The 24,677-nt window shown below is 39.0% G+C and overlaps 2 protein-coding genes and 1 long non-coding RNA gene across 3 annotated transcripts; all 3 read left to right on the top strand.

The window, feature by feature from the left end:
- Nucleotides 1–12,605: 12,605 nt before the first annotated feature.
- LOC122021662 lies at nucleotides 12,606–13,078 on the top strand. The gene is made up of 2 exons (XR_006122602.1): nucleotides 12,606–12,708; nucleotides 12,788–13,078. It is a non-coding gene; the product is annotated as an uncharacterized LOC122021662 (long non-coding RNA).
- Nucleotides 13,079–14,568: 1,490 nt separating this feature from the next.
- Nucleotides 14,569–17,345, top strand: LOC122021115 (pentatricopeptide repeat-containing protein At4g33990-like). Its single transcript, XM_042579200.1, has one exon. It carries the CDS (start codon nucleotides 14,699–14,701, stop codon nucleotides 17,027–17,029), a length of 2,331 nt encoding a protein of 776 aa, XP_042435134.1. The 5' UTR covers nucleotides 14,569–14,698; the 3' UTR covers nucleotides 17,030–17,345.
- A 2,422-nt stretch (nucleotides 17,346–19,767) lies between these two features.
- On the top strand, nucleotides 19,768–22,662 carry LOC122019886 (uncharacterized TPR repeat-containing protein At1g05150-like). Its single transcript, XM_042577479.1, has one exon. The coding sequence runs from the start codon at nucleotides 19,924–19,926 to the stop codon at nucleotides 22,438–22,440; it is 2,517 nt and encodes an 838-aa protein (XP_042433413.1). The 5' UTR covers nucleotides 19,768–19,923; the 3' UTR covers nucleotides 22,441–22,662.
- Nucleotides 22,663–24,677: the final 2,015 nt, after the last annotated feature.

Below are 24,677 nucleotides of genomic sequence, written 5' to 3'. Positions count from 1 at the left end.
CCAATTCGGATTGTTTGGGGTAGAAGAAGAAGTGGAATATTTTGGGGTCAAGTGGAATACTATGCAACCTAAAGAGGACGACCACCCCACTCAGCAGCCTAAAGGAATTCGGCACAAGTTGGCCGAGCGGGATGCGGAAATAATTCCAAACTTCCAAAATAAATGGATGGGTAGGAAATCTAAGGCCGCCCTAGAATTGGTCTAGAAAAAAGCAAATGGTACCGATCGACGGGTTATGTGGCCGATCGGCGGGTTATGTGGCCGATCGGTCGGGTCGGCTATAACTATTTCATGGTCGTCCGGGATCCCGTACGTCCGAACAAGACGCCGAGCGCCCTCCTCGTCAAATTTACTTTCCATACTCATATACCATGGACCGTGAACATGGGTAGCGGGTTCGGAAGAGCTCGCCATCTCGAAGAGACAAAAGGATAGCAGCGAAAGAGAGGTGAAACGATTAGGAAAGACCTGGTAAGCGAGGAAAGAAGGCTCACTAAGAAGGAGATGGGTGGAGAAGATCGCCGGTGAGATGGTAGCCGCCGAAAAACGGGAACTGGATCGCCGGAGGCCGCAGCAGCAGAGGAGGCAGGAGGACAAAGCACGAGCAAAGATGCGGCGGAGGAGGAGGACTAAGGCTTTATACGGCCGAAGTCGATTGGCCTCCACCGTCCGATCCAGGTCACGGGAAACAAGGACGCCATCGGGCCGTCCATTTCAAAACAATCGGCGTCCCATCGTACGGATCATCACCGCCACGCGAGAAGAGCCACGTGGCGCTCTGCCACCAGGCACAATTAATGCGCCCATACCGCGCATGCTTCGACTTAATGAAAAGGATTTGCGTAATTTTCGAGAAGATTTAGACAAGCAAACATCTACGTTGAGCGCCAAGACATTCAAAATGAAGAGCCGAGCGGCTGAATTTGACATAAGGGCCGAACGGCTCAAGGGATCTTATAAGCGATGGTAAGGCGACGACCGCCCGCTCGGACACATAGTCCAGTCAGTCGGACTCACTGCCTCCTTCGACTAGACTTGAAGGGGAGGCAAGTGATCCGGCGGTAAAAATGGGGGACCCACTTCCTGAAGGGTCCCAGCCTGAGGACAGATGGAGGGCTGACTAAGCGGGTAAGGGCCGCACCGAGCAGTTGAGCATGTCTGAGCTGAGCCAGAGATAACCCAGCCATAGGCTTGGGTTTCCGATGCCAAGGCAGGAGGACTGAATGGCTGAGCGGGTGTCTGCCCGGCCGGAATCGAAGGGCCGAGCGGGTGGTCCGATCGGCCAGGATAAGGGCGAGGATACAAAGGTTAGCCGAGCGGCCTATTCGTTCGGCTCGGGATATGGGATGTCAGCAAAGACATGTCTAATGATTATGCCGTACACCAGATTTCACGATAGAGGATCTTGCCGTCACATCATGGAGAGGTGGATACAGTAGCGGTATGGCCTTATGGATGCCCTTCTGACAGACCCATACCTGGGCATGGTCGAAAGCAGGTGATTGCTTTGATTGGCGTGCCTAGGCTCCTTCGAGAGGTCTATATAAGGTCTCCATTTCTTCACCGGAGGTACACGAGTCTTCTGTTTCTAAGCCACCTCTTTGTTATTCCTCGCCTGACTTGAGCGTCGGAGGGCCGTCGCCGGGACACCCCTCCCGGCTCGGTTTTGTTGCAGGTTCGCCGGAGCACTCGAGGATCCATCAGGGAGTGCCACATCCCCAGCGTTCGTTGACTCCTGGTTCGGACAGGATCATCTCCTAAGACATCAAAGGAGATAGAAGACATGAAAGCAGTTCCTTATGCCTCGGCTGTAGGAAGCCTTATGTATGCAATGCTATGTACGAGACCTGATATTTGTTTTGCCGTGGGCATGGTCAGCAGATATCAGAGTAACCCTGGACAAGGACATTGGACTGCGGTAAAGCATATATTAAAGTACCTGAGAAGGACTAGAGATTATATGCTAATTTACCAAGCAGACGATTTGCTCCCTGTGGGTTACACGGATTCAGATTTCCAATCAGATAGGGACAATAGTAAGTCTACATCAGACTATGTGTTTACTTTAGGAGGTGGAGCCATTTCATGGAGGAGTGATAAGCAGAAATGCGTATCGGACTCAACCATGGAAGCTGAGTATGTAGCAGTCTCTGAGGCAGCTAAAGAAGCAGTATGACTCAGGAACTTTCTAATGGACTTAGATGTGATTCCTGGTTTGCCCAAAATTATCACAATTTATTGTGATAATAGCGATGCAGTTGCAAACTCGAAGGAACCACGAGCTCATAAGGCAAGTAAACATATAGAGCGCAAGTACCACCTGATACGAGATATCGTGAAGCGAGGAGAAGTTGTCATCGCCAAGATTGCATCAGCAGATAACCTGGCAGATCCTTTCACTAAGGCCCTTCCGGCGAAAGCTTTTGATCGGCATGTGGAGGGAATGGGAATCAGATGTATGGTAGAAGATATGGCAGCTTAGTCATTAGTATAAGTGGGAGATTGTTGGAGTGTATACTGAAAGCCTAAGCTTTTGTAAACATTTATGTTAAATAAAAAATCACATTTGGTCAATTTATCTACATTTGTTTGTAGTTGTTCAATTAATTTATATTGTAGATAACATAGTATGTGGTGTCACATATAGAAGATGATGTTATCAGTACCTTATAAATTATAAACAGTAGCTCACGACCAAAATGGAAAGGAACAAACCATTGGGAGGTCGTAGTGCAATTAGGAATTAGTTTATCTTGACTATATAATTACACTAGTACACTTAGAGTGTATTGAGTAGGACCATTTGAGGTCGTTTCTTTTATACTGACTTTATAAAGAAACAAAGACCTCGGTTATTATGGAAGTGTGTGCTCTTAATGTTGGTTGCTACTCAGAAAACCTATAGGTTCCACTGTACAAAAATTTTGTACAAAGGTCTGAACCTTTTCCTAGCTACCATGTGTTCTTTTAAATTAAATTTTGGATCGCCTGCGGAACTTAACACGTTTGATCCAAAACTTAATCTATTTGTTCTTTTAGGTTTTGACTTGGATCTCCTGCGGAACTTAACACGTTCGACCCAAGTCTCCTTAAGTTATTAATTTCATTAAATATTAATTTCCATAAAAGGTTCCCAGTACTGACGTGGCGAGGCACATGGCCTTCTTGGATATGGGAGCAACCACCACCGACTAGACAAAACCTTTAATAGAAAGCTAATATTTAATTTCCTAAAATAACTTTAGGTTAACCAAAGAGAACAATCAAATCACAAGGAAAAGAAAAAACAAAAGAACACAACTTCGAAAAAACATATTCGAAATTCTAGAACATAAGCCTCTTGTATTTGGTATTATTTCCATAAATAACTAGCATGATGCGGAAATAGAAATTACTAGTTATACCTTGTAGAAAAACCTCTTGATCTTCTACCGTATTCCTCTTCTAACCTCGGACGTTGTGTGGGCAACGATCTTCCAAGATGAGAAACCACCAACCACCTTCTTCTCCTCCAAGCAAGGTTCGGCCACAAAAGAAAAGCTTTACCAAGGAGAAAAACCAAAATACTAACCAAGCTCCAAGAGATGCTAGCTTTCTCTCATTCTTCTTCTTCTTCTCCGAGTAGTATCCGGCCACCACAAGAACTCCAAGGGAGAGGGAGAGGTTTGGCCACCACAAGAGGAAGAGAAAGAGATGATGGCCGGCCACACCAAGGAACAAAAGAGGGAGAGGAATAATAGATGTTGTGTCTTGTGAAGGCACCCTCACCCCTTCTTTTATATTCCTTGGCCTAGGTAAATTAGGAAATTTAATTACAATAAATTTTCCTTAATTTCCTTGACATGATTTAATTGAGAAAAATAAAATAATATTTCCCCAATTAAACAATGATGGCCGGCCAAATCAATAGGAAGCAAATTGGACAAGTTTCAATCAACAATTAAAACTTTCCTTATTTGTTTCCGGAAATTTTAAAAAATAAAATTTCTCTTTAAAATCTCTTCATGGTTAATAAAAGGAAATATCTATAATTTTAATTTTATTAACATGTGAATAATTTTAAAGAGAAAATAAAACATCTCTCCAATCTACAAATAAAGAAAGAGATCTAATCTCTTTCTTTAATCTTTTGTAAATCTTTTACAAGAGAGATATTTTAATTTTAATTCTCTTTTAAATTAAATCTTCCACATAATAATAAACATTAAAATTAAATTTTCTTTTAATTAATTATGGCCGGCCCTACTAGCTTGGGTTCAAGCTAGGGCCGGCCACCTTAAACCCAAGCTTAGGCCGGCCCTAGCTTGGTTCCCAAGCTAGCTTGGCCGGCCCCCTTTAGGTGGGTATAGAAGGTGGGTATATGTGGGTATAGTACTCTATAAATAAGAGGCTACGATAGGGACCGAGAGGAGGAATTGGTTTTGGTCTCCCGATAAAATTAAGCATCCCATGTTCGCCCCGAACACACAACTTAATTTTATCAATGATAATTCATTCCACTAGAGAACTATCATTGAACTACCGCACCAATCCCAAATTACATTTTTGGGCTCCTTCTTATTATGAATGTGTTAGTCTCCTTGTGTTTAAGATATCGAATGTCCACTAATTAAGTGAGTTACTGACAACTCATTTAATTAATTTCTTAGTCCAAGAGTAGTACCACTCAACCTTATTATCATGTCGGACTATGTCCACCTACAGGGTTTAACATGACAATCCTTATAAGCTCCTCTTGAGGACATTATCAACCTAGTATCACTAGGACACAGTTTCCTTCTATAATCAACAACACACACTATAAGTGATATCATTTCCCAACTTATCGGGCTTATTGATTCATCGAACTAAATCTCACCCATTGATAAATTAAAGAAATAAATATCAAATATATGTGCTTGTTATTATATTAGGATTAAGAGCACAAACTTCCATAATAACTGAGGTCTTTGTTCCTTTATAAAGTCAGTATAAAAAGAACGACCTCAAATGGTCCTACTCAATACACTCTAAGTGTACTAGTGTAATTATATAGTTAAGATAAACTAACACCTAATTACACTACGACCTTCCAATGGTTTGTTCCTTTCCATCTTAGTCGTGAGCTACTGTTTATAATTTATAAGGAACCGATAACATGATCTTCTATGTGTGACACCACACACCATGTTATCTACAATATAAATTAATTGAGCAACTACATTTATCATAAATGTAGACATTTGACCAATGTGATTATTATTTCTAGATAAATGTTTATACCAAAAGCTAGGCTTTTAGTATACACTCTAACAATCTCCCACTTATACTAAAAGACTAAGCTGCTATATCTGCTGCCATACATCTGATTCCTAACCCTTCAACATGTCCATCAAAAGCTCTTGCCTTAAGGACCTCGGTGGAAGGATCTATAGGTCATCACCTGATGCAATCTAGGTAGCAACAACTTCTCCTCGTTTATACGATTTCTCGTATTGGGTGGTACTTGCGCTCTATTGTGTTTACTTGCCTTTATAGACTTATGGTTTCTTATAGTTTGCTACTGCACCAATATTATTACAATAAATTGTAATAATCTTTGGACAAACTAGAAATCATATCTAAGTCTATCTTGAGGTTATTGAGTCATTCAGCTTTTATGGCTACCTCAGAGGCTTGCCATATACTAAGCTTCTATGGTGGAATCCAGAAAAACACCTATGCTTATGACTTTACCTCCTAAAGTAAACACAAAACCCCGAGGTCGACTTATTATTGTCCCTATCCGATTGGAAGTCAAAATCCATGCAACCCACAAGGACTAAATTAATTGCCTTGTAAGCTAGCATATAATCTCTAGTGCCTCTAAGGTACTACAATATATGCTTTACTGCAGTCCACTGTCCTTGTCCAGGGTTACTTTGATATCTTCTAACTATGCCTTTGGCAAAACAGATTTCTGATCTCGTGCATTAGGCTTTCAACAGCCGTAGCATAAAGAACTGCCTATATTTCCTTTATCTCCTTTGATGTCTTCAGAGACATATCTTTAGATAAAGTTACTCCATCCTGAAAAGGTAAGAAACCTTTCTTGGAGTTTTGTATGCTTAAAACGAACAAGGATTTTTCCGATGTATGAAGCTTGGGATAAGTAAAATATTCTTTTCTTGCGATCCCTTATTACTTTGATCTCAAGAATATATACATTCTCCCAAGTCCTTTATATCGAATTGTTTGGACAACCATACCCTTACTTCTGACAACATTTTGATATTGTTTCCAACTACCAAAAATGTTATCTAAGTATAGTACAAAAAATACCACCATGTTTCCATCACATCTTTTGTATACACAAGACTTATCCGGTTACTAAATCCATAGATCTGGATTACTTTGATAAACCGGATATTCCAAGACCTTGAAGCTTTGCCTCAGTCCATAGACTCATTGAGCTTACACACAAGATGCTCTTAGCCCTTTGCAATGAACCCTTCTGGTTGCTTTATATGGATGTTTTCTTCAAGACTTCCATTAAGGAATGCTGTCTTGACATCCACTTGCCAAATAGATAAAAGAATCCGGATAGACTTAAGCATGACTACCAGTGAAAAAGTTTCCTTTTTCATCAAGCCTTGCTTTGAAAGTTACTACCTTCCTGTCTATCCCTCTTTTCCTATTATAGACCTTTTTACACCCAACGGCTTTTACACCATTTGGTGATTCTACAAGCTTCCAGATTTTATTAGAATACATATATTCTAATTCTTTTATTCATTACTCTTTGCCAAGATGCTGCATCTTTATCTTGGAGTGCTTCATCATATGACCGGAGATCCGGTTCATGTCCTCCAGGGATCGAGTCCAAAAATTCTCCCAAAACATGAACCTATTTAGGTTGCATAACAACCCTCCCACTACAACAAGACACTTTATGTAATTGTGTATCAATTTGTGATACGTGTTGCAGTTTTCTTGTGGTATCTCATCTTGTACAGTTGGTACTAGGTTAGACATGTCCTTTATTATTTCCTTAAGAACAAATTTACTTATGAGCACGTGGTTCATTATATAGTCTTTTTCTAAAAAATCAGTCATTGATGCTAACAATGACCTTCTGATTTTTAAGACTATAAACCTACTTTTGTTTATCTAGGATAACTTACAAACAAGTGAACTCCTATCCAACTTATCATTGTCTCTCTTTAACATATGTGATGGATTACCCGAATCCGAATATGCTTCAAAATAGGTTTTCACCTATTCAGCAATTCTATATGAGTAGAGAGTTCTAACTTGGAAGGTACTATGTTCACTTTCGTTATCAGAGTTTATCCTTAAAACAAATTTGGTAATTTTCTGAATAACTCATCATCTATCTAATTATTTCATAAGAGTCTTTTACCTTCTTTCTACTACACCATCCTTGTTGGGGTGTACCAGGTGCAGTTAGTTGGGGTTGAAATCCAACTACTGATAAGTGACTCCTAAAATCTCTCAAGAGGTACTTGCCACTATGATCTTACCATAGTGACATTTACTTTAACATTTCTCCGCATCAGCCTTGTACTCTTTGAACTAATCAAAGTACTTAGTCTTGCGGTACATTAAGTAAATTTATTTGTATCTTGAATAGTTGTCTATAAAATAGATGAAATATTCAATACTACCTCTTGTCCGGATAGTCATAGGATCACATAAATCAGAATGAACCGATTTCAACATATCTTTGACTCCATACCCCTTGGACTTAAAAGCTTCTTGGTTATTTTCCTTCCAAGTAAGACTCGCAGGTTGGAAAGATTTCCACTACTAATGAACTCAAAAGTTCATCAGCTACCAATGAATCCTACTTAAGTTAATATAACCTAGCCTTAGATGTCAAAGATATAATTGGTTCATGAAGGTTGCTTTCTCTTAAGTTAGAAGATGTGTTATTAATTTCCATTTGTTGCATCATGGGAGTTATTGGATTATAAATTGTCAACCAACATACCAGAATAGATAACTTGCCTATTTTTCTTGATAACAACTTTGTTATCAAAATAGACACAATATCTATTCTATAATAGTTTAGAAACTGAAATCAGGTTCTTTCTAAACTTAGTATGTAAAGACAATTCCTAATAATCCAAATTTTATTCCTATTAGAGAATAAACCTCTCCCACTGCAACAGCTGCTACTTTTGCAGTAGTGCCCATGTGGACGGTGTTTTTTATTTTCATTTAGTTGTCGGGTTTCCTGGAACCCTGCAATGAATTGCAGACATGATCAGTGGCTCCCATATCTACACACCAGGTACCGGTAGATAACTCCACTAAACATGTATCAACTAATGAATAAAATACACCTATATTGTTCTTAGTTCTAAGAGGACAGTCTACCTTAATGTCCAAATCCTATTTCCAATCAATTATAATTGGGACCACTAAGTCTATCCTAAAGTATATCAGCTAGGGATTGACCATCTTCCTAAGAATCACAAAAATATTTGGTTAAGACCAACTCCTTAAAAATCCCCATGAATTTTGTATGCCACGTTATTGTGGACGTATACAAATTCAAAGAGGAAATTTTATCATTTAATTTTATTATCTCGTCAACCTTACTTTATGACGAATAAAATTAATAGTTGGTCTATCTTTAATCAAATATTTGGTCAAGACTCTAAATTTAAAATAATATTGATTCCTTTAACAATACTATTTTACCAACACCTCAAAACACCGTGAATTTTGCATGCCACGTTAGTGTGGACGTATACAAAATCAACATTTGTAAGAGGAGGGTTTTACCCATTAACTATCTTGTCAACGTAACTTTATGACAAATAAAATTATCTCAAACACCGTTAATTTTGTATGCCACGTTAGTGTGGACGTATACAAAATCAATCATTTGTAAGAGGGGTTTTAACCCTTTAATTTTATTATCTTGTCAACCTAGTTTTATGACAAATTAATAGTTGGTTTCATTTGGTCACACAAATAATAGCAGTGACTCCGATGGGGAGGATACTATTAGATGTGTCTAAGTGTATACCATTACTTGACACTAAGTCCATTAATAAGATTATGCTCCTTCCGTTGGGGAAGATCACACGCTCTTAATTAACTTCCTATAGTCATCCAAAAATGGAAGTCTGTTCTAGTGATCCGCAAACAAGCTCATCCGTTATGGAGGAAGGCACTCAGAGCCAACGCGCAAGCTTGTTTGCATCACTTACAAACCAGTAATGGAGACCATGGGATTTACTTAAAAATCTCTCTCCCACTTAGTTATTTATTAATGAGGAATTTTAACTATGCTAGCCTACTAAACTTGTAAACTAACATGCACACACAGCACAATATAAAAGCAATAAATAGAAAATCTAATTTTCAACTATTATGACTTTTATCTCTAGTTGTCCTCCGTGTGTTGTCATCCCAAGTTGCTGCCATATTTGGCCACCGCCACCGGGTCTAGCTGTCACATCCATCTTGCTCCTTGTTCCGCTGCGCCTCTGGTCCTTAGAAGGTTCCACGCTTTGTAAGATTCGATCCGCGACATAAATAGAATTTTACAATTTTGATCCTATATTCCATAAAAGGAATGTACATGTATCTAGATCAAAATAAAATCCTAATAAAACTAAATACCTCCTGCTGTATTTTATAATACAATCATGCACACATATAAATGCCCTTGACATGTCCAAGGGTCCAATCACACATAAAACTATAAGCCATAATAGTTGGATCCTGATCCACAAAGTTAGCACATCCTACTATTATCCCGCCTAAATTATGGCATGTATGCATAATTAAACTAATACCAAATACAGAGGCAAAACCCTAGCTCGATACCAATTGTTGGTTGCTACTCGAAAACCTATAGGTTCCAAAAAATTTTGTACAAAGATCTGAACCTTTTCCTAGCTACCATGTGTTCTTTAAATTAAATTTTGGATCGCCTGGAACTTAACACGTTTGATCCAAAACTTAATCTATTTGTTCTTTTAGGTTTTGACTTGGATCTCTGAACTTAACACGTTCGACCCAAGTCTCCTTAAGTTATTAATTTCATTAAATATTAATTTCCATAAAAGGTTCCCAAGATCGTGGCGAGGCACATGGCCTTCTTGGATATGGGAGCAACCACCACCGACTAGACAAAACCTTTAATAGAAAGCTAATATTTAATTTCCTAAAATAACTTTAGGTTAACCAAAGAGAACAATCAAATCACAAGGAAAAGAAAAAACAAAAGAACACAACTTCGAAAAAACATATTCGAAATTCTAGAACATAAGCCTCTTGTATTTGGTATTATTTCCATAAATAACTAGCATGATGCGGAAATAGAAATTACTAGTTATACCTTGTAGAAAAAACCTCTTGATCTTCTACCGTATTCCTCTTCTAACCTCGGACGTTGTGTGGGCAACGATCTTCCAAGATGAGAAACCACCAACCACCTTCTTCTCCTCCAAGCAAGGTTCGGCCACAAAAGAAAAGCTTTACCAAGGAGAAAAACCAAAATACTAACCAAGCTCCAAGAGATGCTAGCTTTCTCCTTCTTCTTCTTCTTCTCCGAGTAGTATCCGGCCACCACAAGAACTCCAAGGGAGAGGGAGAGGTTCGGCCACCACAAGAGGAAGAGAAAGAGATGATGGCCGGCCACACCAAGGAACAAAAGAGGGAGAGGAATAATAGATGTTGTATCTTGTGAAGGCACCCTCACCCCTTCTTTTATATTCCTTGGCCTAGGTAAATTAGGAAATTTAATTACAATAAATTTTCCTTAATTTCTTTGACATGATTTAATTGAGAAAAATAAAATAATATTTCCCCAATTAAACAATGATGGTCGGCCAAATCAATAGGAAGCAAATTGGACAAGTTTCAATCAACAATTAAAACTTTCCTAATTTGTTTCCGGAAATTTTAAAAATAAAATTTCTCTTTAAAATCTCTTCATGGTTAATAAAAGAAATATCTATAATTTTAATTTTATTAACATGTGAATAATTTTAAAGAGAAAATAAAACATCTCTCCAATCTATAAATAAGGAAAGAGATCTAATCTCTTTCTTTAATCTTTGTAAATCTTTTACAAGAGAGATATTTTAATTTTAATTCTCTTTTAAATTAAATCTTCCACATAATAATAAACATTAAAATTAAATTTTCTTTTTAATTAATTATGGTCGGCCCTACTAGCTTGGGTTCAAGCTAGGGCCGGCCACCTTAAACTCAAGCTTAGGCCCTAGCTTGGTTCCCAAGCTAGCTTGGCCGACCCCCTTTAGGTGGGTATAGAAGGGTATAAATAAGAGGCTACGATAGGGACCGAGGAGGAATTGGTTTTGGTCTCCCGATAAAATTAAGCATCCCATGTTCGCCGAACACACAACTTAATTTTATCAATGATAATTCATTCCACTAGAGAACTATCATTGAACTACCGCACCAATCCCAAATTACATTTTTGGGCTCCTTCTTATTATGAGTGTGTTAGTCTCCCTGTGTTTAAGATATCGAATGTCCACTAATTAAGTGAGTTACTGACAACTCATTTAATTAATTTCTTAGTCCAAGAGTAGTACCACTCAACCTTATTATCATGTCGGACTATGTCCACCTGCAGAGTTTAACATGACAATCCTTATGAGCTCCTCTTGAGGACATTATCAACCTAGTATCACTATGACACAGTTTCCTTCTATAATCAACAACACACACTATAAGTGATATCATTTCCCAACTTATCGGGCTTATTGATTCATCGAACTAAATCTCACCCATTGATAAATTAAAGAAATAAATATCAAATATATGTGCTTGTTATTATATCAACTTTTGAGCTGATGACTTTTATATATATTAACATCTATATAACTAGCTTTTGAGTATGAAATTTTATGAGGATTCCTATTCCAATTTTGTGATTATGATGTATTTGTTACTCTGCTTACTTTTGAACTGGTTCTGGACCATGATTGTTTACTCGCAGTTGGACTTCGAACCATGATACAAAAACACGTTTGAATATTCTGCTATGACAATCTACATTTGAGTTTTACATAAAGTTTGTAGGCAATGTCTGATTTCCCGCTGTTGTCAAATTCTTCAAAATTTTGTCAATCCATAACCAGTTTCAATCTTAGATTTGATATTATTTCGTGAATATGATGATTTCATCTCTATTTGTCTTTCCAGTGATGTTTTTGTGATTTCAATTCCCTGCCAGAGTTGAGCCACTACAGATGCCGTCCATAACTTTACCTTGTTTCTTGTCAAAGTTGCCTACCCATACTCTGCTGTCTCAAAATGCCAACCTTTAATATGGGTTCTTCTAACATTTGCATCTCCTTTCATGAGTGCTTTTCTCTTGTCTATACATAGTTGTGGAAACTGCTCCGTGGCCATTGTCCACTTTTTTGCGTCTCTGCCCCACCTTCTCATCTATTGCAAACTTTCAATTGAATCATCATTCTGATGAAGATGATGATGACTCAATTGAGTGCTGTAGCATGCAGAGTTAATATTTATTTGATGCTTAGTTTACTGCTTGTCATTGACAGAATGACAGATGTTAAAATTTATGCTCATAGGTTCTCTCCTTAGTTCTCCTTTAATTGACTGCACCTTGTGCAGGCGGCGTCGCTATAGTAGAAGCCACAGTAGAAGCAGGAGCCCAAGAAGATACTACTCTCGATCAGGATCGCATTCTCGTTCTCCTTCCCCAAGGTAATTGTCATATTTTCGAAATTTTTGTTATGCCACTTTATTATAGGAAAGTGGTGTTTAGCAGATTTGGTTGTCGCAGGTCGAGGAGCCGGACCAGGTACTGAAGCATTTTCCTGTTTAACTGTTAAAGTTGGGTGGTCTCGGCTGAAATGGCAACATATATACATGAACTTTCATTTTACGAGCTCATCTGTTGTCACCCAATGTAGCCCACAATGTGGCGGATGGATCCTTTCAAATTTGTTGTACATGGATAATTTATTAATGTTAGTCATGTCAGTTTTTCAGCGTCGTTTTAGTAGCAACTTTGCCTTGGTATCTTTGTAATTTCAGAAAGGGTTAATATATTTTATCGTGATCTTTGTTGATATTTTTCATGTGACAATGGTTACTAAAGTTTTACTATCAAATGTATTTCGGTTAGTATTTCAATTATTATCCAGTCTTTAAGTTGATGACCATCTACATCGATTTCGACGAAAAATGACACGATTCAAGATGGGGCCTGAACGCCCCAATTTTCTTCTTTAATCTACCCAGTGCACTGAGCCTTGCAGCCTACGTAACGAAGGTGTAAGATTAGGGATGATAATATATATATATATATATATATATATATATATATATATATATATATATATATAAAAGTTTAGAAGTATGTTATATAGATGTTAATTTATTTTTTTAATTACATATATTTTAATTATGATGTTAATTTTAATATATTTTAGTTGAATTATAATAGTTGAATATAGAAGATATCCGATATTAGATGAGTATGGAGGATATAGAATTTAATTTTAATCTGATTATTGTCAATACGGTTGTAAATGAATCAAGCGTTCGTGAATAAATTTGGTGTTCGGTTTGGTAAGAGTTTATTTATGTTCGTTCAATATACACAAGATTAATTAAATAAACAAGTTTAAACAGCTCGTTAAACTAAATAAATAAGTTTGAATACATATGTGTTCAGCTCGTTAACGTTCGTAAATAATGTTCGTAAATAATTTTCACGAATCATATTCATTAATAAAATTCTTTTCAATATGCTAAATAAATAATAAAATAAAATAAAATAAAATAAATAAATAAATTTAAATTATCAAGCTCAATAACCAATCAACAACTAAAGTTTTTTCAAACAATTAAACAAACTTGAATTGAGAGTTCAATAACATATAAACAAATCAAGCTCAAGCTAAACTTGAATTGAGAGCTCGATAACATCTAAACAAGTCAAGTTTCAAATAAACTCAAGCTCATAAAAAATAAATTAAGCCAAGCTTGAACAATCATTTCAAAAATTCGGTTCATTTTAAGCTTGGTTCACCTCGGTTCGGATCAATTATCTTATCAAATAAACTTAAATATCCAAAATTCGACCCGACTTAGCTCGTTTACCGTCCTAATGGTTAACCGATATAAGCTGATGTCCAAGTTAGTCGAGAGGTTTCTTCATAAGTCGTCAGGTTGGAGGTCCTATGTAAGGCACGGTGAATGATTGCAGACATTGGCAATTCATGGGCCTCTTCTATTCAATGACCCTCTCGCCCTCAATCTCGGCACTAACATTGAAATGATTACAACTCGAATGATGACTTGGCGTGGCCACATGGGCGCCAGCAGGATGAAAGGAAGTGTAAAATAATATAATTTTTTTTAAAAGTAATACTAATAGTTATTTAGTTTAATTACAAATGATTCGTAGATTTTTTGTTGTTGAAAATTAATAAATTTTAATCATGCTTTGGCTGTTTAGCAAATGCCCTAAATCATGCATTGGCATACATTTCGAAATATAGATTAATTTTAAGGCATAAAATGAAATTCTCCCATATCTTACGTGTGGCGTCGATCAAGCTATCGCGCGAATCATAAAGCAAGACATCGGCGAACTGCATTCGTTCATCATCGACGGTTTTGAATCGCTCCCACCGGCCACCGCCCTCTTCCCCGTTCGGTCCATGGACGACGCGGCCCCGACGAGATGGTGGACTTCAGCCGCCGCCTCCTCTCCTGCGCCACGCTTCGCCTCGCTCGACCTCTCCACGCTCTCCTCCTCGTTTCCGGACGAGCCCGCGACGCCTTCCTCGTCACCAAGCTTCTCAACCTTTACTCCCGCCTCGGCGACCTCCCCTCCGTGGTCCTCACCTTCCGCCACGCCCCCGTCAAGACCTCCATCACCTGGAACTCCATGATCGCGTGCTACGTCCACCACGGCTTCCTCAAAGACGCCCTCGCGTGCTTCCGCTGTCTCATCCTCTCTCCTTCCCCTTCCGCCCGCCCCGATTCCTTCACCTTCCCTGTCACCATCAAAGCCTGCTGGGACTTGGAGTGGGGGAAGCGGATTCATTCCCTGGCCTACAAGCTTGGCTTCGTGTGTAACGTTTTCGTCTCCGCGTCCTTGGTCCATATGTACTCCAGGCTCGGGTTCACGGACGACGCCAGGAAGGTGTTCGACGAAATGACGATAAAAGACTTGGGTTGCTGGAATGCGATGCTCTCCGGCCTTTGTCAGAATGGTAGGACGGCGGCGGTGACCGAATTGTTTGAGCGGATGATGATGCTTGGGTTGCCCATGGATAAGGTCACTGTGACGAGCATTCTGCCAGTTTGCACACCGCTGCAGAATCCTTTATTGGGTTTTTGCATTCACGTTTACTGCATCAAACACGGTATGGATTCAGATTTGTTTGTGTCTAATGCGTTAATTGACATGTATGCGAAGTTGGGTCATTTGGAAGAAGCACAGAAGGTATTTAAGGGAATGGTGGATAGAGATTTGGTGACCTGGAATTCTATCATTTCTGGCTATGAGCAAACTGGTGATGCTAACTCTGCACTTAATCTATTCAATGAGATGCAGCAGAGTGGCATTCAACCTGATCGATTAACGCTTGTAAGTCTAGCTTCTGCAGTCGCTCAACGTGGGGATGACCGAAATGGTCAGTCAGCATATGGTTTCATCTTGAGAAGGGGGTGGGATTTGCATGATATCATTGTTAGTAATGCCATTGTTGACATGTATGGGAAGTTATCAAAGGTTAAGCTTGCACAAGAAGTGTTTGATAGGATGCCAAAAAGAGATGTCATTTCTTGGAATACTTTGATCACTGGGTATTCTCAAAATGGCCTTGCAAATGAAGCAATCGAGATATTTAAGTATATGCAGATCCATGAAGGGATCATGCCCATTCAAGGAACACTTGCCAGTGTTCTACCTGCTTGCGCACATGTTGGGGCTTTGCAAGAAGGGGTGAAAATTCATAGTTACGGACTTCGAATCGGCCTACTGTCAGACATTTTTGTGTCTACTTGTCTCATAGATATGTATGCAAAATGCGGGAGGCTGGCAGAAGCAATGGTTTTGTTTGAACAAGTCTCCAGTAGGTTTACTGGTCCATGGAATGCAATCATAGCTGGTCTTGGTGTACATGGCCATGGAAAAAAGGCAGCATCACTATTTTCAGAAATGCAAGAACAGGGGATAAAACCGGACCATGTTACATTTGTTTCACTGCTGTCCGCTTGTAGCCATGCTGGGTTAGTTGATCATGGACGCCAATGCTTTCACCAGATGAAATCAGTTTATGGTCTTGAACCTTGGGTAAAACATTATGCCTGCATGGTGGATTTGCTTGGTCGGTCTGGGCAACTGGATGCTGCCTATGAACTGATAATGACCATGACACTAAAGCCTGATTCTGGTGTATGGGGTGCTCTTCTTGGAGCTTGTAGGATTCATGGCAATGTAGAACTAGGTAAAGTGGCTGCGAGCCACCTCTTTGAGATCGATGCAGAAAATATGGGTTACTATGTTCTGCTATCTAATATGTATGCTAAAGCAGGCAAATGGGATGGCATAACTGAAGTGAGGTCCTTGGCTAGACATAAGCAGCTACAGAAAACTCCTGGATGGAGTTCAGTGGAGGTGAATAAGAAGGTGAATGTGTTCTTTACCGGGAACCACTCACACCCTCAGCACGAGGAGATCCAGAAAGAATTGAGAACATTGTTGGCCAAAATTAAAAGCATTGGTTATGTTCCAGATTTCAGCTTTGTATTGCAGGATGTGGAGGAGGATGAGAAGGAAAATATATTATCAAGCCACAGTGAAAGACTTGCAATTGCCTATGGAATTATAAGCACCTTGCCGAAAACTCCTATTCAGATCTACAAGAATTTGCGGGTATGTGGAGACTGTCATAATGCAACCAAATTCATATCAAAGATCACCGAAAGAGAGATCATCATGAGGGATTCAAACCGTTTCCATCATTTTAAAGATGGTAAATGCTCTTGCAGAGATTACTGGTAATCCAATTTTCTTCTTTCTCTCGGTTGTATTACATTGTTCTAAAGAAGCTAAAACAAGTGACTCAATGCACAAGACCTCTGCCAATATGAAGTCTGGGAACAGTCAGTAGCTCAAGCAGACTGACCCTCCATAAGTCGTCCAAGGCATTCGGGTGCCTTTGTGTGCTGCCAAAGCACACTTCTTGTATGGGTTTGCATTGTTTAAACTCTTGTAAGGAAATGTTAACATATTTGACATTTTTATACTTCCAAGAAAAACCTTGCTAATTGTTTACTAATGAAACTTTTGATACAAGTTTAATTTGTTTTAATGTAACATTTATCTGTTTGTTAATTGTAAATATTAACTACATTTTAGCTTTCAACAATCAATTCGTAATAAATTGTAATAATTTACCTCTGAGAAATGGCATTAACACCATGCTGCCAACTAATTGGAATCCAGTGCAATTTATTACTTGTTTCCTTTGCTATATAAATCTTGATGAACCCAGTACTGTCCTTTCGAAAGCATGTGAAGCAGGGAACCAACATTGGCAATGCCATTCAATGACCACTACATCCTGTTCTATGCTTTTGTATACCATAAAATCACACATGGTGCTAGTGCCTGTAAATGTAATAACTTCAAATCTTATATGTTCTTGACTCAAAGTAACTACTACTAAAAAAAAAAAAAATAGGGTTGAGTAAAAGTTCGGATAAAGTGAATTAATCGATTAAACCGATCGAAGTTTCAAGTTCTCTTCAGTTAATTTGGCAATTCATTTTTTTTTCTGAAATTATTCGTTTAATCGGTTCAGTTTTGAAAATTAAATTCACTTAAATCAATTAAATTGAAATTATGAGTTGAATCGAACTAAATTAGAATCGAATCAAGTCAGAACTAATCAAATCGAATCAAACCTAATCAATCCAAACCAAACTAGAACCAAATTAAAAAAATTCGATTATTTCGATCGAAAATTGAATTAATTGATGTTTTATCAGTTCATTTTTTTTTAAAAAAAAATCAGTCAGTTTAGTTAGTTGGAAAAAGTTCGGTCGATTTAGTTTTCAGTTTAATTGGTTCAGTCGATCCAATTTAAATCGATTGCTCACCCCTAAAAACAAATAGTTTGATTACTCCAAAAATTAGAAATTTGTTTGATCAGGTCCTTGAAAATTTAATTTCAACACTATTTTAAATGTGTTTAGAGTTACAACGGTCCTCTTGGGTATGATATAGCAGTAAAACATTTGGTGAATTCATAGAATATCACCGTTCAATATACAACTGGGGCATGCAAAAAGGCTATTAATTGGTGAAGAGATTGTGCAAGTTGGTGCATAGTTCGATTACATAATTAACAAGCATATACAATCTTATGATGGAGGAGGGCTCTGGAAGTCGGTTACTAGGCGCACTATCGTGAGCAATTTCAAATTCACTCAGTGCGCGCGAACAAAGAGGAAGACCGTCTACCTTCAAGAATTGTCGGATCGGTAAGGATTTGGATACCTAGATTAATAAAAAAACAAATAAATTACAACAGAGTTGAGATTATGATAGATAAATTCGATAAGCATATACAATTTTATGATGGAGGAGGGCTCTGGAAGTCGGTTACTAGGCGCACTATCGTGAGCGATTTCAAATTCACTCAGTGCACGCGACCAAAGAGGAAGACCGTCTATCTTCAAGAATTGTCGGATCGGTAAGAATTTGGATGCCTAGATTAATAAAAAATACAAATAAAATACAACAGAGTTGAGATTATGATAGATATATTCGATCCTTTAGAAGCTTGGGACTTGATAATTTTTCCAAAGGTCATTTTATTATTAGTAGTAATACTAATTTATATCTTCAAACATTAAAGTTTTTTTTAATAGTACGAACGTGCTTATGATACAAAAATAAGCCTACCAATTAACTTTATTGTAATATATAGATATATATACATCATACACTCCAACATAATTTGTTGGGAAGTTTACCTTAATTGTCAGTTTGAGTTTTTCATATCTATAGTAAAAAAAACAAGAGAAAAAAAAGAGTAAATTGCCATGATTGGAGAATTACAGTTATCATTTTAAACATTCCGATTATCTTTCATTTTTTTAATTATATGTTTAGTAGATCTCAAATGATATTAAATAAATCAAAAAATGATAAGTGAAAAAAAAATACAAACCAAGAAAAAAAGATTAAATTTCTAATAAAAGGCAATTTCAACAATAAATTTTATTTTTCAAATAAAAATTTAATTAATGTACAGCTCGCATCATCCTCGTTGGCAAAACTGGAACAGGTGGTCCTTTCGTTCACTCTTTTTTCCTTTTTTCTTTATTCCATTTTTTTTCGTTTTTCGTTTAAATTAAAGCACGGGCAGTTGAATCACCCGCCAAAAGCACCTCGTCACTGGCTATTTCGGGTCCCACCGGTCGATCCAATCCCTGCGCCCTTTTCCTGGGCGTCGTTATTTAGGTACGCTTTGTTGTTAACTCTTTAATTATAGCTGTCATGATTCATATCCTTCCTTCCTCCAACTCAATGCGGGAAGCCACCTGCAATGCGACCCAGCACCGCGTGGACTTTATGTTGAATGAAGAAGCGGGTAATAGCTTGAGTATGGAACTTTGGGTGTTGAGAAGGATACGATGGTGGAAATTTTATCATTGTTAAGTTGATTAATTATAGCTAACATGATTTAAAACACTTTTAAAATGTATTAAGAATTAACTTCAATAAAATCTGGATCTCTTCCTGAAACGAACGAATTCTTCCTCTCTCTCTCTCTCTCCGTCCTTGCCTCCCCCATCGTCTTCTCGCTTTACGGGAAAAGGGTGGGAGCGAGGACGAGCAGGGGTGTCGGAGAGGCAGCTAAAAATTTAGGGTTTCAGTGACGAGCGATGGTGCCGGCTGGAGGCGTTGGAGGACGGGGGACGCGAGCGGAGAAGGTGCGGCGGATCTTTGAGCGGTTCGATGTTAATGGCGATGGGGGGTTGAATCGCGAGGAGATGGCGGCGCTGGTGGTCTCCGTTAATCCCCGCGTAAAGTTCAGCGATGACCAGATCTCTGCCATCCTTGACGAGGTCTTCCGCACCTACGCCGACTTCATCGCCGCGCCTGACGTCGGCCTCACCCTCCCCGGCCTCATCCGAACTTATGATGATGGTGCCGGAGATGTTGATCGTGACTTCGACGCCCTCGGACTGAGCTTATCGGCGGACGCGGGAGGTGAAGAAAGCGACTCCATCGGCGCCGCCTCCGACGTCGTTGTGGCTTCGGCGTCCTCCACTGCCCCCACGGCTTCTGGCGTCCTCTTCGATGATGGTCTCCTCGCTTCTGCTTCCGCTCCCAAGCCCCCGCCCCCTCGCGCTGCCGCGCCTCCGTGGGCAGCCTCGTCCAACCATGGCATCTTGTTTGATTCCTCGTGGAGCCTCCTCGATGACCTCGAGATCCTTGTCAAACGTCTCCGCTCTAAGCAGCTCCAGAGGGCCGCCACTGGGGGCGCCAGCAGCAATGACAACAACAATAGCCACTTTGACTCCTTCTCCGAGGCTGGGTGGTCGCGGGAGATCAGCGGGCCTTCGGATTCTTCCGAGCGGCGGATCTCGTGGGACGAGAAAAGCCGTGATCACCTTACTTTTGTCAAGGAGGTAGCCGTCCTCCGTGGTCGTGCTGACGCCGCTCGGACTAGGGAGGAAGCCTTTGACAACCACATGGTCCTCGGCCGGGGTCTCTACGAGCACCAGCTTTTCCGTGAGTCCCTCATTAGCTTTCGCCGCCTCTGCGAACTCAAGCCCACTGATGCTCGCGCTCACTTCCGTGCTGGCAATGCCCTCTATGCCATTGGCCGCCACACTGATGCCAAAGAAGAATTTTTACTGGCCTTGGAGGCCGCCGAGGCTGGGGGGACCCAATCCACTGAAATCCTCCCTCAGATCAATGTCAACCTTGGCATTGCCCTGGAAGCTGAAGGCATGATTCTTGGTGCCTGCGAGCACTATCGGGAAGCTGCTATACTTTGTCCTACCCATTTCAGAGCCCTGAAGCTTCTCGGAAGTGCACTGTTTGGTGTTGGAGAGTACCGTGCTGCTGAGAAGGCTCTGGAGGAGGCAATTTTCCTGCGGCAGGACTACGCAGATGCGCACTGTGATCTAGGGTCTGCCCTTCATGCCATTGGGGAGGATGAGAGAGCGACTCAAGAGTTCCAGAAGGCCATTGATTTGAAGCCTGGACATGTAGACGCGCTGTATAACCTTGGCGGCCTGTTCATGGATGCAGGTCGATTTCCAAGGGCGTCTGAGATGTTCACCAGAGTTTTGAGCGTGCGGCCAAACCACTGGCGGGCACAGTTGAACAAGGCAGTAGCATTATTGGGGGCTGGGGAATCAGATGAAGCAAAGCGGGCGCTTAAGGAAGCATTTAAAATGACACAAAGGATTGAGGTGTATGATGCGATTGCACATCTCAAGGTTCTTCAGAAGAAGAAGAAGCCCAAGGGGAGTGGCACAGAAAGTGAAAGGGCATACCTTGTCATTGAGCCATCAAAGTTCAAGAGGGCTGGGAGAAAGACTACTCTAAGGCAAGATTTGGCTGTTGCGTTGGATATCAGGGCTTTCCAGAGGGTTGCAAGGCTTAATCGCTGTGATGTGGATCTCTTGAAGAAAGAAATTAATGAGACTGATGTTCCTATATCCTATTCTGGTAGTGGCGAACCTGAAAAATCAATCAGGAAGGCTGCCTTGGAAGTGATTCTTCGAAGGCTACTTCAGTTCCTCAAACCTGAAACATTCCAAGGAGCTATAAAAGCAATCAACGAGAAGGTTCTCTCTGTACTTGATGCCACTGGTTCAGGAAGGGTGGATTTGGGGATGTTTCTTGCTATCCTTGCTCCTCTGTGCACTGGTCCTACCGAAAAGCGAAAGAGGGGTGTATTTGATTCACTTCTTTGGCGACCTAGTAATGAAGGCGGGGTGAACATCAGGAGGAGTGATGCAATTACATATATAAAGCTCCTGCGGGCTGTTTACATTCCCTCTTATGGTGTCAGTGACATGTTGGAGGTTCATGGAGAATCAGATCCTTCAATGGTGTCATACTCTGAGTTTCTTGAGATGTTCAATGATCCGGATTGGGGTTTTGGGATCCTAGACACATTGATTAAGCTTGAAACTGGTGATCGAATACGCCATGGTCGACGCAGCTGCTCTGTTTGCCAGTATCCGATAATTGGATCAAGATTCACAGAGATAAAGCTTCAGTTCAGCTTGTGTAACCGTTGCTACAGTGAAGGGAAGGTGCCATCAAATTTCAAGCAAGAAGAATTTTTGTTTAAAGAGTATGGAAATGAATCTGAAGCTATGAAAGATATGTGTAGGTGTTTTAATATGTATTCCACGAGCTTGCAAGTTGATGCGTAACTAGGTAAAATCTCTGTACAATCTGTAATTCAAGTTGACCTCATGTTCCTACATATTTTCTACTAAGTTGTGAGCATCTACATCCGCCAACTATGGCCTTTTGTAAATTAAGTGTATTTTAGGGTAGGTATATTTTTCTTATTAGTTCACGGAGACTAGTAATTCTTTGGTTATAAATGTTTGACAGTTCACTAATGCAATTGTTGTTTGTCATTAGTCTTCTATCTTTCTTCCAAAATTATTCCTTGCCCTAATTACAGAATAATTTTATATTCCTGCTAGTTCTACATTCTTCCTATTCTGGATTCCCCATTGATTACCTTGTGTTTTTATTGTTGATATCTTGTAAATGTGATGTATATTTTTGCTTGTTTTACATTATATTTTTTTGCAGATTCTGCATATGTTAACTCTACAGTTTGTACATAGATCCTTGATTGATTCCTACAATTATCCATTTGACTAAAGCCAGTCCTACAGACTCAATAGTGTAAGTTTCACCTATCTTGTGGGGTTGTAAATATAGGTAATCTTCACCCTTTCAACTAGGACAAGTGAGCATTATATCAACCCGTTCATGTTTGTAAATTTCTTTGATTGTTTTATAATGTTCCAAGTTGTATATACTTTGATAGTTTCAAGAAGCAAAAATATCTAGCTAATCATGTCGGTATGATAGAAGACATGATAATATAGTTATAAGTGCCACAACTATTTGGATTGTAACAGTCTATTCTTTTGTATTTGCATTCGATGAATTTAACAAACATATTCAAGATTAATTTCTTTGGTCTATGTTATTTGCAATGAGATTTGCTAATTGATAAAAGTGCCAATATAGATTAAACTTGAAACTTCATTTTGGAGAGAAAATTGAGAAATCAAAACGTTTGAGTTGGAATTAAAATTAATATAGTTTGAATAATAGGAAAAGAAGAGAGAGAATAGTTGAGATGAATGAAATTAAATTCATGCAAGATTATAATTTTTTGAGTCTTTTATTCGATAAGAATGAGATATTGATGATGCCATTAATATAATAATATGCAGTTGAAATGAAAATATCTTTTAGTGTTTTATGTGGTCATGTGTCTTTGTGCCAAAAAAAGAGAGTTCTTTGAGATTCTATTATGATCGATAGAGTTCTTTTAGAGTTGTATGAATTAGAATGTTGATTAGGTAGGAAATGACTTTTTAAAGTTAGTATAACATGGATGAGAATGTTACAATGGATGCATAGAATTTCAATGATGGCTAATGATTTTTTGTAATTAGACAGTTTAAATAGATAAATGTGAAGTTGCAAGAGGATTAATGCAATTGGCATAATTAAAAGTGATTTAAGAGGTTTGATTATTAGATGCAAGGGTTTAAAGAGTCACAACTAACATGATGATGGTTGTTCGGTGGGCTGGAGATCAAGTTTTTAGCTACTAGCTAAGATTCTGGAATTGCTTCAGAACTACTTCCAAGTATCATGCAAAAAAAACTAATGCTCCGTAGCTTTTGAGCAATGTATGTGCTAGGAAGTGTTGTCTAACAAATATGAATTGGCAAATAGAAGCCAATAATGCAGGCAGTTGCACTAAGTAGGTAAAGAGTATTACTCCACCTTTATAATTGAGTTACTGATATAGCATGATGTATTCCTTTTGGAGCCAAGGCTTAAGGGTAGTTGGTTTTGTACCAATACTCTTTTTGCTATGGCATTCCTATCATCTGTCTGAAATTACATAATGTTTTATATATGTCAGCAGATAGAAAAGAATATGAACATGGCAACTAGAAAATTTCCATTTTTTGATGCCTAGTCCTGTATTGGTCTTCCAGTTTGATCCTTAAATTCATATACATTGGATATTCCTTTCATCTTACTTGTGTTTAAGCATGTCTACTTTCCGTGCTTCTTTCATCTCCCTATAGCAACTTTGTGGACTGTTCATAATCTTATTTTTTGGTAATGTTTTAACCTTTACTTGCAAGTCGGATGACATTGATTCTTATGAAGATATATCATGGTTTAATATCTCCGAGTGGTATCCAGTTCCTGTTTGATATCACCAGTTTGTATTTTTCTGGGATAAGCAACTAGCTAAAGCACGAACTTCTGCAAACGTTTTGAACAAAAAGGAAGACAGATTGGTATTTACCTTGTTTTATTATGTGTTCAGAATCGTTCTAGTTTTCTAATTTTTAACTTGCTTTTGGTCGCAATGACTGTTTTTTCAGACACCAAA

The sequence above is a fragment of the Zingiber officinale genome, chromosome 9A (assembly GCF_018446385.1).
Source record: "Zingiber officinale cultivar Zhangliang chromosome 9A, Zo_v1.1, whole genome shotgun sequence".
In the NCBI taxonomy this organism is placed as follows: Eukaryota; Viridiplantae; Streptophyta; class Magnoliopsida; order Zingiberales; family Zingiberaceae; genus Zingiber; species Zingiber officinale.
Note: the sequence above shows the minus strand (reverse complement) of the source record. Positions and strands in the feature narration are given on the sequence as shown.